This window comes from Triturus cristatus, chromosome 8, assembly GCF_964204655.1.
Source record: "Triturus cristatus chromosome 8, aTriCri1.1, whole genome shotgun sequence".
Classification (NCBI taxonomy): domain Eukaryota; kingdom Metazoa; phylum Chordata; class Amphibia; order Caudata; family Salamandridae; genus Triturus; species Triturus cristatus.
In genome coordinates, this window is record NC_140591.1 from 505,197,557 (window position 1) to 505,213,908 (window position 16,352).

Here is a 16,352-nt window from a genome sequence, read left to right on the forward strand (position 1 = left end):
ACTGAGCTTTATAATATGGCCATACCTACTTGATACTAACTAGATTGGATAACTTCGGTTTGATGAGTTCAGTATTTTTCTAATACTGAATAGGTTGGTTTCACTCAAGAAGATGCCAGCAAATAGCCTTATACAGAAATCAAAATATTGAATTTCATGTCCGCCCCTACGTTAAAGACGTAAAATTGTGATATTTTATTAAAAAAAGGCACTATCATGATATATTTATCTTAATACTGTGTATTCCCAAGACTGTGTAACTGACACCCCTGTAACCATAGCGGTGCCAATGTTGGTGTCTGGCTCAGAGCCTGTAATCAAACAGATGGTAAATAAAACTTTCGCAAGTTAGCAAGTATGGAGAGACAGAGTTGACCAATAACCAGAGGTTTCGAAAAAAAATATGGAGGAGGAGGCAGGACATAAGAAAAGGTTAACCATCAGAAACAGGTGCTATTGGAAGTGAAGACTGTTGGGTGGAATACTTATTAGATTGTCCATTTTCCTTTCGTATTTATTTATTCAGGTGTTTTGCGATGGACTGGTTGTTTTCCGGTTATACATGGGATGCAGCAATCCCTGTATAAGACCGTCTCTAATTTCATTATAACAGGCGACTCGTGACGCATTCTGTCGCCTATTATAAAGAAATTATGTAGCTGCTCAACTGGAAATGCTAATTACAATTGAGTTCTGACCTCACATTTTTTGCTGCCAGAGCCTGCAGATGAAAGAAAAGCCAAGTAAGGTCAGGGAGCATAATTAAAGCAGCTGTTTACGGAAAAAAAAGGAAATTTGACTTTTCTTTCTTCTGCTCTGTTTTTCTATCTGTTGACAAGCTGAAAGAAAATATTTATAGCATCATTTTTGTTTTTTGCACTCCTTAGGTAATTGTTATAATATAGAATCTTCTGCATGTTCCTGCACCTTCAGGGCTACTATGCCATTTTTTGTAAAACTAATATCTAACAGCCTTTTTGATGTGTTTAATTGTGCGTAGAAGATTCTATTTTATTCTTCATGTTTGGAAACATGCTCTCTCTTTGATATGAAAGAGCTATGCAACAAGGATTTAAGTGGTTTGTGAGAAAGGTGATGGTGTGGCCATGTATTATAAGGAATAACGCACGTTCTGCCAGGCATGATAAGGATATTACAAGTCACCTCAGAGTTCCATAACCTTATAAAGGAACTTGGCCTTCCGTTTTTTTTCTCTTTATGGTCATGGAACTCCTCTGTGACATGCCATATTCTTATAAATTACTGTGGGGTACTTTATACCGTTTCATTTCAGTAAGATGTGGAATGATAGATAAGAAACAAAGAGCGAAAGGATAAAGTTAGGCTGAAGTAAGTTTAGGCAAATATTATTATAAAGCATTGATCGATCACGGCTCATGGAGGGATTCAGCCAAATGAATCCCTGAAATATTTGGATTTAGTAAAAGAATGAGTGAACGAGGAAACGGGTATGTGAGTAATTATATATGTCTAATTCTAAATCTGCCTTTCCCTATCCTGCAGTTGTACTTATACCAAATACTTTGTTCTTAGTGTAGCTTGAGCCTCCATCAGTCAGACCTCAAATGAGGAGTTATTGGCTCAAACAGAATGTGCTCTTGTTAATGCGCCCTTGGGTGCCATGTCAGGGCCAGGAAGATTCCAGAGTGCTGGATTATGCAGACAGAAGGGCAGTGATGGAGCACATCTGCTCAATGCTCATGCCCAGTTTTCTGCTCTTTAAATGCCGTAGACTTATTAGTTGACATTTGCAGGGTTGTGATGGAAAACAACTGTTTGATTGGCAGGTAATCCTATTAATTTACGCCAAATGAGAAACATTATTCCAACACATTATTAAATATCAACATCTGCTAACTCCTGCACCATTTCCCTTCCTGGCCTGCAGAGGCAGATATTTGTCTGTGTTTTTGTGTGATTGTTGGCCACAGACCAGTAGTGAAAGGGGTTTCCAAGTCAACTACGTTGTGTTCTTTGCTCATAACTTGTCAGCCTTGTGTAACTCTCATAACTATGAATGCAGCAGACGGTGTCAATTACTAATTGCCTATAGTTAATCTTCTCGTTTAAACCAGCAGATAAGTTTTCGCTCACCTACTCACCGCTTCTTGGTGGTAAGGATGGAGCATTTCCTGAGGCTGGATTCTTTTCACATCCTGTGTGTATATTTGTCACAGGATCAGAGAGGCGTGCTGCTATGAGGTGGTTGTAAGGAATTATCTCATGCGCTGCCACACTTCTTCATCAGCACAATAGGTGGAAGGATGGAGCATGCAAGTGTGAGACAATCTTAATGTATATGTGCATAACATCCTGAGGAACTTCCTAAAGTCTGCCTTACAGCAGGAAACCTCAACAGCCTGTATTTAGATAAAGGGTAATCTTCGTGTTGCAGGGCGGTATTGCATGATTGGACATCCGGCTCTGTCATAAGGTGTTCTTTCAAACTTGAAACATGTTGTTTTGTTTATCACAAAATAAAAATGCAAACTAACGACAAATGCAAAATGTCTGCTAACGGATCAGTGGAGAGCCCTTTAGCTGCCTGGGGTGGCATTGGCCACTGTACGGGACATCTCATAACATAGAATGGCATACAGTCATACATTCTTCACAGCTACAGTCACACATGCCGCTAAGTTTAGAAGTCATTTGACCTATTTTCAGCAGGACTTGTACGCAATTTAATTGACGCTCTCACGGGGGTGTCTACCATCAAAGAGCTACTGTCTACTCAGGTTGGGTAATGGAAAGTCATGTGCAAATTTCCTCTGCTCATGTTTGCTAAGCAGCTTAAAATTTGTGAGTTGAACAATGTTGATATCGCATTGGCAGCTCACCTTTCTTAAACAACAAATGAATACTGATGCTGCCCTTAAACATGCATGACATGGAACGGTAAAACCAGTGGCGACTCCTCGAGGGAGTTCTGCGGGGCGGGGGAGGGGCTGGATGGGGGGTAGTAAACTCCAGCATATGGCCGAAAGGAGTTAAGTAAATAAATAAATAAAACAATTTACATTGCGCGCGCTGCATCACCATTTGGCGATGCAGCGCGCAATGTAATTTGTTTTATATATTTATTTATTTACTTAACTCCGTTCGGCCATATGCCAGAGTTTACTACCCCCCACCATGCCCCTCCCCCGCCCCACCGCCCCACAGTACTCCCTCGAGGAGCCGATACTGGGTAAAATGCTGCAGCAAATTGGCTCGTTCAGTGGCGTAAGGCGAAATGATGGGCCGCACCCAACAGCAAAATGTGATGGGAGGCTCCTGAGTCTCCCATATCTCACAGATATGTATTGACCTTGGCCTGAATTGAGGCTCACTGAAGGATAGGGTCCCCTGAAGGGGTGGGGCCCCCTGCACCACAGGGGCTGCAGGGGCTTGTGTTACACCCTTGAACTTGTAGAGCACATTTTATCTGAGAACTGCGCCCAAAGAGCCGGGTTAGGCCAGCTCCAATGGCTTTGTACACTAACTCAGTTTTGTGCACTGATGCGTCCACTGCTGGACCACACCAAGGTCACATATTCAAATTCTGATGGTTCTCAAATATTTCCATCCTCAGGGTGGATGAGAGCCTTTGAGTTTGGTAAAAATGAACATCTCTTATATAGTGCCAAGAACACGACTGAATGTGCGCTCTACAAATACACAACAAGCCTGCTTCACAAAGGTAACCTTACACTTTTATGTAAGTTTACGAATTTTTGCAATTCACAAAGCAGTTTTACGAGTACTATCTTTACAACTGCCCATCCTTTTATATTCGGAGTCTCCGCAGTTGTAAATATATTGCTTACTGAATTGCAAAAAATCATAAACTTACACAAAAGTGTAAGTTTACATTTGTGAACCGGGCCCTCTATGTTCCATTTCCTTCACGCTGAATGAACACTTCCATATAGGAAGTACAAAGCTGAAAAACAACCCATTAACACAGCGAGCCGCCTTTTGTACCCCATGAAATGTTTCACCGGTTCTGTTTCTGTGCCCTAATTAAAAGAGACAAGAGGTCGGTGTTGCACTCGCTGAGCTGATTGCTGCTTTCGTATTGTTATAAAGGCATCTCGACTGATTAGAGCTGTTGTCTGTTTGTCTTTCAGAGCAAGAAGAGTGTGTTAATTGCACAGATGAATGCCGAGTGCTCGGTCATTCAGACAGGTGTTGGATGCCGCAGTTCCCCCCAGCAAACCAGGCGGAAAATGCAGATTATCGCACAAATCTCTTCGTACCCACGGTGGAAGCCAATGTTGAGACTGAGACATATGAAACTGTGAACCCCACTGGGAAAAAGACGTTTTGTACCTTCGGAAAAGACAAACGCGAGCACACCATTCTCATTGCCAATGTGAAACCTTATTTAAAAGCCAAGCGTGCCCTGAGCCCCCTCCTCCAGGAGGTGCCCTCAGCATCCAGCAGCCCGACCAAGACGTGTATTGAGCCTTGCACCGCCACAAAAGGACCCATCGAGGGCTGTGAAGCGAAGCCCGGGGCTCTGGCGGAAACAAGCAGCAAGTACTTGGCGACCGACAGCCAGTACCTGTCGCCCAGCAAACAGACAAAAGACCCTCAGTACATTGCGTCAGATCCCATGGCGCGGGCCTTTGCAGATGTGCACTCGAGGGTGAGCCGAGACTCGAACGAGATGGACTCTGTTCTGGAGCAGCTAGACCACTCAAACCGGGACCCCGGCCGAGAGTCAGTGGACGCGGAAGAAGTGGTGCGAGAGATCGACAAGCTCTTGCAGGACTGCAGAGGATGTGACCCTGTGGCTGTGAGAAAATAGACCCGGAAGTCGATGTCGCTGCCTCTTCTCTGGAGGAAACAGTCTCTCTGCCCCTGGTAACCTTGGCTACACAGGGACAGTCGAAGGCCACTGCTGCTTTTTGGCTTTTCGTGAACATCTAAAGTGCCCACAATATATTCTTTCCACTGCTGTTCCCTTTTCACTGACAACACTGGTTACATTTTTTGACCAAAACGACAAAATAACTGAGTCAATGAAACAACGAGGAAATAAATATTGTGACAATTAGACAATCCGATGGGAAGGTATGGGGAAGCAAACACAAGGACCACCTTCTGACATTTTAAGACTGTCTGCTGTGGTTGATGCTGAATTCACTGTTTACTGATAAACCCAATGAAAAGCAGGGTTGGCTCATTTCTGTGATGGGTTACTAGCGCACATCACAGGCTTCGATTGAAAGTCTGAAACGACCTTGCCGTCGTTCTAGCTACACCAAACATCAACACCCATTTGTGGTACACATTTCTGTATAAAGTTATCTGCCACAAATAACGAAAGTATCGACATTCCAGACCATTCTTCAATAAATTACACCCTGCCCATTTAGTAATGCCACATGTCACATGAAACGTTAAATGTAAAATGATATAGTTCATCCTGTCCTGCCCATTCATATGCTAATTCACTTTTTTAATAAGATGGCATTTTTTTGTACACCTATTTAGCATTTTAGTGTCCAATAAAAACAGAAATATGTATCCTGTAAATGTCAGATCTGAACTAATTGCAGATTTGATGATGTAGTATAATGTGAAGGTATTATACTGAGAATATTGTCAATATTAACCCTTCCTTATTCCTTTTTTTTGGACACTAAAATAGCTCAGAAACGTGGAAATGTCCTAACCATCAACACAGATCACGACGTCATTTAAATGTGCAAATGTAAGAAGATTTAATGTGTTTACATCAAAAATGACATATTTTTATTGATTTATTGCAGATTCAGTGCATATGAGCCAAATTGTTGAGTGTATAAGAGCTATATTGTGTATTTTATTAAATTAATATATAGTTGTGTTGCAAAAATATTTGGGCTTACGTTGTAAATGGCAAGTGCTGCCGCAGTAGCTGTCGCGCCCTATGAGTTTTTCCTGCTTCCTGATCCCTGTGAAGTGTGGGAAACAGCGCCTTTGGGCGAAGTCGTGTTCAATGTACGGTCTACGCCGCAGTACATAGTCTGTTGGAAATGTGTGTCACTGCCTGGGCTGAGGGATCCAAATGAGTGAGTTACAAACACATCCATTAGTCGTGGTTATGTATGAGGCCTGGTAGAAACCTCTGTTACAACCCATTTAATAACAAAAATTCTGCTTGAACTGGTTCTTGAAACCTCTCGTTTTTTTTTTAATCAAGGCGTTGCAGCTGGTGACACACAGATATCAGACAGCGGGTTGAATTTGCAAAGGGTTCTAATACTTCAAGATTTTTGCCACCTTCCAGTTCACAGGCCATGGCCCTGTTTCAGGTCATGTTTGGAAATAAATATGTATCCTGCTTCCTGCTCCAGATGAGAGTGGGTTGGCTTGTTGCATTCTTGCTAGAGATATGGAGTCCTGCTCCCCGCTGACACACCCACCCGCTCGCTTTGTATTTTGACAACAGTGTAATTCCTTCCACAGGAAACTAAGGAAGCCAAAAAACAACAGATTTTTTTTCAATGGTAACCAAAAATACATTTGAATAGCAGCTTAAACTACCTAGGGGGAAATGCTTAGCTAATGCTTTCAGAAAAGCTGTGTACATTTCTAATATATTCACCAGGCAGAAGTTCCTCAATAAATTACTAATAAGCTCTAACAGAATGTCATCGTGTGCAATCAGAGATTTATGCACAGATGAACCGACTTTGGCAATTGTTCTTCGTTTTGTTGATGACATCACTACAATGTCATTGACATTCAATTTTGTGCTCACACTTTTAGACAAACAACCACTTTCCAATCAGATTCCATTGCCTAGATAACTTGAATTTGCCCTCTACGAATCTAGGGCCAGGAATTTATTTTATGTCCATGACGTACAATAGAATAATGCTGTTTTGCTATAACTCATGGCTTCATACTTGTTAGCAATGTTTGTAAATTAATTGTTGTAGCCGTTGTTTAACGTAAGGATTTTTGTGACCCTGATGGTGATTGAAGCAGACAGAATGTTTGCTGCCTTTTTTTGTGCTTGCCCACGGAGGTCCAGAATGTGAAACCTTTCCTGTGTTTCACTCCTTGTGAATTAGGTCATCCTGTGGTCAATTTCCGTATTGTGTTGCAGAGTCAATGCAGTGTTGTGTCTCATTTTTTAAAATATCCAGATCAAATTTTTGACAAAGATCCACTCTCTCTGCTTTCCGCATCTGTGTCACCACCATTACTTCAGTTGTAAAAAAAACAAAAAAATAAGTGCTGGTGCCCAAAGATTTTTGTAGGAGGCTAGAACTGGTGTTGCTGAATGCCACGATGATCAAATACCAAGGTGACCTACTCTTGATTTACCCACATCCCTCTTTCTTCCATCAAACTACAATTCCTATGTCTTTATCACAATCTTGCAACTCTTTTTTCCAAACCTTCTTGCTTCCTTTGCCACTCTTTTCTTATCTTTCTCTACCTCCTTATTTTTCCCTTTCTTTCTCCTGATCTAGTCGAAGTCTCAAGAAAAAAAATAAGCACCGACTTTCCAAAATAAGTTCTGATGCCGATCACCAGCAACCATCTACAAAATATTAAGCATTCAGTGTCACCCTAATCTGTGGTCATATTCTTGTACCTAATCATTGGCTGTTTCTTTTTAGGTTCCATCACTACATTTAGATATTCTGGATTGTTTTGCATCATTTTGTAGACTTTCATTGTGTTATATCTGTATCAGTTTTCCAGTTCCATACAGCTTAGCGAATAGCATTCTTCAGTGAACTGGATTTCTTTGTTGATGCCCAAAAAGTGTGCTTTTTGAACATCTGAAAGTGTGTCAAAAATCAGAAAATAGGAAGAAAAAAACCAATTTGGACCTGTGAGCACTTTTTTAGAAGCAATTAATGCATAGTGAGATGCCACTGTATGTGTGGCATCCATCCGAAGCGAGAACCAATAAACATCAGAGGAACAAATCAAAAATGGGGCTGTGGAAGCAATTTCCCATAAGGCACCAGTGATTTGCTTGTTTTTGCTGTTCTTTGTGTTTAGTTATGAGTACTTATTTACCATCTAAGAAAATGGTTTATATACAGCACACAACATTACATCCGAGGGGAGAGACTATAATTTCAATTGGCTCTAACTGTGAATCATTTGCCCGTTAGAATCCGGTGTTTTTACTACTAACATCGATTTTTAGAGACTATGAGTTATCATAATTGTGTCATGATGTTGTTGCTCTGACTAAATCTCCTTCTTAAAGTTCAGCGGCCAATTGTGCATTATCAATTAAACGTCTGATGTTCTACAAGGTGTTTCATTGAATGTGCAGTGCTATCTCACAATCCAAGTGTATACTGAGATGTAGAAACATTGCGAAACTGTGATTAATAAGTTATTCAATCACCACCGACGACCAAAAAATGGAAACAGCACCTGCATCTGTGAAGCCATGAAATGGTAGGATTCAGAATTCTGGGAAATGATGTTGTGCAGGCAACAGGCATATTTTCACAGTAAAATCATAGGGGCATATTATCAAGACAGGCGATAAAATTATCGCGCTTTAGCGGCAGAAAACTGTCGCTAAAACGGCGATAATGGGCTTGATAATATGCTCTATGGAATTCCAATTGAAGCCCATGTTATATGTGAAGGACATCTAACATGGGCTTCAATTGGAATTCCATAGAGCATATTATCAAGCCCATTATCACCACTATGCGGCATTTTTCTGCCGCTAAAGAGGCGATAATTTTATCGCCTGTCTTGCTAATATGCCCCATAATTACTCAGGATTTTAAAGTATAGGTTGTGAAAAAAACTAAAAGTCAAATTCAATGTTCATGTCCCCTGTCTTCTCCATACCTGGAATACGTTAAACGAAGGAAAAATGCCGATTAATGCAATTCATATTTTAAACTTGGAAGATGAGATCAGACAAATGACGACTAAATTAGATCATTTCCCCCAGAGACTGATGCGCTCATTGCAAAGGTGTAAAAGGAGCAAAAAGTAACATCTTTCTACTGTAATATATAACACATTCCGATTGAGATGCCATCACTCAGCTCTGCCACATGATCACCTCTCACTAATGAAAGTCCAACTTCAAGAAAGAAAACTTTTTACCTCCAACTCAGTATTAACCTTTACGAATCTGTGATACCACTAGATGTTTTCATTCATACATTTGCACGGTCCTAACACGGGAAATACCTTACAGAAGGTCTACAGTGAAGACTACGTTGAAGCAGTGAGCACACATAAAGGTCTGACAGGTATTGCCAATGATGTAAATAAAGAACACATTCTGATCCGCAGTCTTGAGGACTAAAGGCATTGAAATGACGTAGACATGGTAAATATTTGAAAATCTATTCTGTTATAGATGTTGTAGCTAGAAAAGTTTAACAGCCTGTACGTTTCAGTGGTGTGCTCCTCTTAATACATGCAAATCTACATGTTGTGCATGATTGGCTGCATTACTCAAAAGAGGGGATAAAAAATTGTTCCCTTAATGTGGCTTCTTGTCAATGTATATGTGAGAAATTGGTTTACTGGTTGACTGGAGTGTGAGCCCTGGTCAAGCAGCAACCACAATCCTTGTCAGGGTAAGGCATAAGCAAACCCCAAATTAACCTGTGCTCAACCTGCCATAGCTTGGCACAGAGCAGTCAGGCTGAACTTAGAGGCAATGTGTAAAGTATCTGTTCCACACTTCAAACAGTGTAACAGTGAAAGGACCACATAAAAAGATCCCACGCCACGTTAGATAAATAGAGCAAAATGTATTAAATAAAAAAATCGCAAAATGACAAAAATCCAATCAGTAGAACAGGAGATATCCATTTTTAAAGACGCAAGTATAAAAGAGTGCCTAAAAGCAAAAAGTGGCAACTCTGGACATCTGGTTGCTCTGGACCGGTTCAAATTCAAAAGCTCAGGTCGAGGCAATGGTGTGCAGGTTGGATATAGTCCCAGGTTAGTCGTGCTGAAGGTTTACCTTCTCAAGTCCGTGCCAAGAGTCCAGTTCGCGTTGCAGAGGGCCTCAAGGAAGACGGGTGGGCAATGCTGGAGCTTTGCAGTGGTGGTCCCCACGATGCTGCACTGTGAAGAGTCGGGATAACAGAACTTTACACTAATTTGCAGTGCAAGAGATGAGGTCTTGGTGAGAACGGGCACATTTTGCAGTCGCAAAGAGCCCAAAAGCTTGAATTCAGCATCTGTGAGCCACACCAAGGGTCCAGTGCCAGAGAAGTACCACTTGGGGGCCAGGAACATACTGTTGCTGGGTCCAGGTGCTGGTGTAGGATGTTCAGGACCTTTTATCTTCCTGAATCTCAGATCAGGAGGCCAGCTGACTAGCCCATGGAGTCACTCTGGGAACCTGGGAGCAAGATGGAGTTGCATGTTCAGTTCTTCCCCGTGCAAGAGGATAACAGGCTGTAGGTTAGCACAGCAGGGCGACAGTTCCATTATAGCAGCAGTCTAGCAGAGTGGCAGTCCTTGTAGCAACACAGCAGTCCTTCTTCCTGGAAGAGTTTCCACAGGTACAGAAGTGAAGTGTGCTGAAGAGTTGGTGTCTGAGGTCCAGTATTTACACACAGTTGTGCCTTTGAAGTGGGGAGAAGCTTCTAGATGCAGGCCTTTGAAGTGCAGAGATGCCCTGCCTTCCTTGTCAGGTTGTCATTCTGCAGGATCGATTCGCAGTGATAAGCTCCACCTCCGGACCTTCCGAACACCCTGAAGTATATATATATACAAGGTATTCGAATGATACGGCGAGGGAAAAAACCCCAAAGGGGAAAAACCTCAGGGAGGGAAAGGAAGGGACGGCAGGGAAGGGAAGCTGCAAAACAAAACACATAGGTTAATACATTGCCTTCGTCCTACTCTCAGTAATGTCTCGCTAAAGAATGGAGTGTCACCTGAGCTAACTCTGCTTAGCAGCTTCACAGCGGCGGTTCTCTCCTTGCGCCTGCCTTTTCCCTACATAACACAAGAAAACTAGTTAGGTGACACTGCACTCATCGCACTCCTACTCAATGCCTGTGTACCAAATGACAGTAACACACCCCCTAACGTGGAACTACCAAAGTATATAGAATCCTCCACAGTTCTGTCTAAGCTCCTGGTATTAGTCCTCCAAAAGCAAAACTATAATTGACACGTAATGAGAATCCCAAATGTTGTCACACGGCCACCGGTGCATATTTCGCCATATCCACCGATAGAATCAACGAGCACTCTTCCAAGGCTCAAAGGTCAACCAAACACGGTAGGACGTAGTGCTTATACTACTGCCGTCCGCTTTGTATTTGTAATCCACACTCAAGACCTCAGACCTTCGTGACAGTAATGCGGAGGGTTCCCCCAGCATTCCGCCACTTGCATCAAGCAACTAGAATCCCGGAAACAAGGAAACAACCCGTTCCCCTTTTCTCAGGAAATACAATGGCCAGGACAGCCACACCACTCCCCGGCACACCCGCCTGGCTCCCAGGTACATGCACGAGCGATCCACTCTTCAAACCACCTAGCGCCCTAGGTTAGCGAAAACAAATGACGATACCAGATCCGGGCGCGGGAACCGCGGAAACCGGCAAACGCTCCTCTGGTTACGCTGCCTCAGGATACTCCAGAACCGAGAGCAGACGCTCCCGCTGAGTCCATCAAAATCACGAACACTCCTCTAACGGCCGTGCCTCGCTATATCCGGTCAGAAGCAAGGGCTTCTGGGAAATGTAGTTAAAACCCATTGTTACATGGGAATTGTAGTCCAGGCAGGCGCCTAGGCTAATTCCTGACAGTACGTCTTCCTCCCAGGTGCCTTCTAGGCCCAGGTTTGGAAGGAAACCTCCGATGGAAGGAAGCTATGGCCCTCGGGCGTGCACGTTGTTCCAGATCTCCCAGGAGTCGTCTTCCACCGAATAACCCTTCCAGGAGACCAAATACCAAAGCACCCCCCTGCGCAACTTAGAGTCACGTATGGACCGTACTTTGTATTCTAGCCCTCCGTCACATTCCACCGGCGGGGGTGTCCTCCTTTGGGACGTAAGCGCCCTCTTCAACAAGTGAACATGGAACACAGGATGGATCTTCAGAGAGCAAGGCAACCTAAGTTTGTACGCCACAGGATTGACTTGTCTCACTATCGGATAGGGGCCAATGAAGCGTGGATGAAATACACTTCTCAGTTTAAATCAGATGTACCTAGTGGACAGCCACACCTTATCACCCACTCGAAACTGAGGACTGGGATTCCTGTGTTTATCCTCCCAACGCTTGTACACCTCTTTAGCCTTCAACAAATGAGTTTGCACCACTCTATGCACCTTCCTCAAAGTACGTATACGAGCCATCACGTTGGGCTGATTGCCTACTTTGGAGGGATAGTGATGGGCAATGTGCTGGCATCATAACCGTAATTGGCTTTGAAAGGGGACATGACTGTAGAGCTATGCCACGCATTGTTATATGCCAATTCGGCCATCCATAACAGGTCCACCCATGATTCATGCGCTTCCTTGGAATAACACCGTAGGTATTTTTTCAAAGTCTGGTTCAGCCTTTCCGTCTGCCCATCAGTCTGCGGGTGAAAGCTCGTGGAAAGAGCTGCTTCAATACCCAGGGCCTGACACCAAGTTCTCCAAAAACGTGCAACAAACTGCGGGCCCCTTTCAGACACGATCACCTGAGGAACTCCGTGTAGCCGTATGACCTGAGAAGCCAGTAATTGGGTGGTTTGGCTAGCCGTGGGTAGATTTGTACATGGTATAAAATGACCCATCTTAGTTAGATTATCTACCACCACCAAGATAGCCGAACACCCCTGATCCAGGGGCAACCCTGTTATGTAATCCAGACTTATGTTCTGCCACGGGCGAGCAGGTGTGGGCATGGGCATTAGTTGGCCTTTCATCCTTGTGTTCTCCTCCTTAGCTCTTGCACACTCCTCACACTCCTTCACCCACAGAGTAGCATCTTTAACCAAGGAGTCCCACCAAAAGTATCTTCGAAGCAGACGCACGGTCTTGGTAACCCCTGGGTGACCCGCCATAGGCGTTACGTGACACCAAACAAAAGCCTTTTTCCGTATTTCAATGGTGGGCAGGTACAAGCACTCTCCCTGAAAAGGCAACCCTTGTCTCACCACCCTTCCTGATTTACTGGCAGCCCATCATTCCCATGCCATCAAAGACCTGGAACACTTATCCATATCCAGGAACCTCTCCGCCTGAACCACACACAACACCTTTGTTGCCGGTATAATGGCATGAGGGACTACATCTTGTTGTTCCGCCGGCATCACTTGCCGGGACAAAGCGTCTGCTTTTCGGTTATCAATGCCAGGTCTATAGGTCACCATAAAGTTAAACTCGGCAAAAAAAAGCATCCAACGCATTTGTCTTTGCGCCAGATGCCTAGCCGATGACATTTACTGGAGGTTTCTGTGGTCGGTATATACGGTCCCCGCGTGACAAGCCCCCCACAGGTATTGCCTCCACTCCTGAAAAGCACGCTTGATAGCTAAAAGTTATTTTTCTGCTATGGTATAGTTGAGCTCCGGGCGGCTCAACTTTCTAGACAGGTAGGCTACAGGATGGAGGCGACCGGTGAGCAAATCCCTCTGAGACAAGACAGCCCCTATCGCTTCCTCAGAAGCGTCGGCTTCCACCACAAAGGGTTGTTCTAGTACCGGATGTGCCAACACCGGGGCCGTAGTGAACGCTCTTTTTAAGGTCGTGAATGCCTCATCGGCCTCTCTGGTCCATACAAACGGTACCCCTTTTTTCAACAACCTAGTAATTGGGATGGCTGTCTGTGAAAACTGTACTATGAAACGGCGGTAGTAATTGGCGAACCCCAAAAAACTCTGCACTTCCCGCACGTTTCTTGGGGCTGGCCATTCCTGAACCGCCCTGACCTTCCCATCTGACATCTGCAATCTCTTGGCACTGAGATTCACTCCCAGGAACTCCACCTCATGAACCCCGAACTCGCACTTGCTCAACTTTACGTATAAGTGATGTTCTCTCAGCCTCTCCAATACAATTCTCACTTGTTCTGTATGGCTAGATTCGTCCTGTGAGTATATCAGTATGTCATTGATATACATTACCACAAAATGGTCCACATAGTCAATCAAAACATCATTGATAAAAAATTGGAAAGCCGCCGGGGCGTTACAAAGCCCAAAAGGCATCACCAAATACTCGTAGAGACCATATCGCGTCTTGAACGCCATCTTCCACTCATCCCCCTTGCGTACCCTGACCAGGTGATAAGCCCCCCGCAAATCCAGATGGGTATAGATCTTTGCCTCCCTCACCTGGTCGAGCAACACAGAGATGAGGGGGAGAGGATAACGGTTGCGTACGGTGTTTTTGTTCAAGACGCGATAATCCACACAAATCTTAAGTCCCCATTGGCTTTCGCAATAAAGAAGATAGGAGAGGCTGCAGGGGAGCGGGACGGCCTAATAAATCCCAATTGAAGGTAGTGATCGATGTATTCCTTTAAATGAGTAGTTTCAGGGACTGACAATGCGTATACTCGGCAAGTAGGGATAGTAGCCCCCTCCACCAAATCAATGCGGCAATCGTACTCCCTGTGTGGGGGTAGAGTGTCCGCCTTGATTTCACTAAACACGTCTCTATAGCTACTGTATTCCTCAGGTAACTGAATGTTGGTTTCCGCTGCCGTAGCTGACAAATATGGGGTAGCTAAAACAGCTACATGAACAGAGGGACTAGGCAACATATGCTCCTGACAAAACTCGGGCAAAAATTGGAGCGTCTTAGTCCTCCAATTAACCATAGGGTTATGAAGGCATAGCCAGGGCATGCCTAAAATTACCTCATACTGGGGAGCTGCAATGATGTTTAACGTCAAAAGCTTGGTATGGATAACCCCTTGCATGACAACAGAGAGACCTACCTCCCTAGTTCTCTCCGTTATATGGCCTGATTTCAGAGGCTGCCCGTCTACCGCTAGAACTTCCTCAGGGTTCTCTCTCGGAACACGGGGTAAGGCCAGGCGGGACACCAGGCCCTCGTCAATAAAATTGCCTGTTGCTCCGGAGTCTAACATAACCAGAACCTTATGGATCTCCTGCTCACATTCGAGCGTCATGCCTATGACGAGATGTGACTCGGTTTCCCCTATCCCTATAGTGGCTAGGATTCGGCGCTTTCACCGTCGCGGCCCGGGTTCGATTCCCGGTCATTTTCTATCAGGTTGTCACTCTGCAGGATCCATTCGCAGTGATAAGCTCCACCTCCGGACCTTCCGAACACCCTGAAGTATATATATATACAAGGTATTCGAATGATACGGCGAGGGAAAAAACCCCAAAGGGGAAAACCTCAGGGAGGGAAAGGAAGGGACGGCAGGGAAGGGAAGCTGCAAAACAAAACACATAGGTTAATACAGTGCCTTCGTCCTACTCTCAGTAATGTCTCGCTACAGAATGGAGTGTCACCTGAGCTAACTCTGCTTAGCGGCTTCACAGCGGCGGTTCTCTCCTTGCGCCTTCCTTTTCCCTACATAACACAAGAAAACCAGTTAGGTGACACTGCACTCATCGCACTCCTACTCAATTCCTGTGTACCAAATGACAGTAACGTACCCCCTAACGTGGAACTACCAAAGTATATAGAATCCTCCACAGAGTCACAGTTCTGTCTAAGCTCCTGGTATTAATCCTCCAAAAGCAAAACTATGCCTATATCAGGCACCTACTTATTACATCTTTTAGTAGCTCCACTGTACCTAAAGACTGGAAAAAGGCGGTGGTCCTACCCCTTAGGAAAAAACCGACCATCAGTTTCGAGAAGCTTGAGAATCTTCGCCCTATCTCCCTTCTCCCCTACTTGGCCAAAGTAGCCGAAAAACTGGTCAACTCACAACTGATGGACTTCGTCGAAAAAGCGGCATTATTGCACAAGACGCAATTCGGTTTCCGTCCCCGTCATTCCACAGAATCTGCTCTCTTAACTGCAGCGGAGGCTCTTCGTCAGGGGGCGGATGAGGGTCAGACTATGGCCCTCATCTTATTGGACTTGAGCGCAGCATTCGACACTGTAGCTCACGCCAACTTGCTACAGTGTTTAAATGATGGGGGAATATCTGAAGCTGCACTCTTATGGATCCAATCCTTCCTGACTGGAAGAAGCTTCCAAGTCCGCCTGGGCGACCATTACTCGAAAGCCATGGATCTGGGACAGGGCGTTCCTCAAGGATCGTCCCTGAGCCCGACCCTATTCAATCTTTACATCTCCCCAGTGGCTTCGATTGCCGCGAGTCATGGTGTGGAAATCGTGTCCTACGCAGACGACACGCAACTGGTCATCTCCCTATCGCGAGAACCCGGACTT

General features: G+C 44.5%; 1 protein-coding gene across 3 annotated transcripts in view; it reads left to right on the forward strand.

The window, feature by feature from the left end:
* Positions 1 to 8,235, forward strand: part of PCDH17 (protocadherin 17) — a 217,782-nt gene extending 209,547 nt beyond the window's left edge. For 2 of the 3 annotated variants that reach the window (XM_085621982.1, XM_085621981.1), the window contains one exon: positions 4,134 to 8,235. In XM_085621982.1, coding sequence (XP_085478108.1) covers positions 4,134 to 4,816 — 683 coding nt within the window. In that variant the 3' untranslated portion in view covers positions 4,817 to 8,235. The remainder of the gene's footprint in view (positions 1 to 4,133) is intronic. The other variant, XM_085621983.1, reaches the window with a different exon arrangement.
* Positions 8,236 to 16,352: the final 8,117 nt, after the last annotated feature.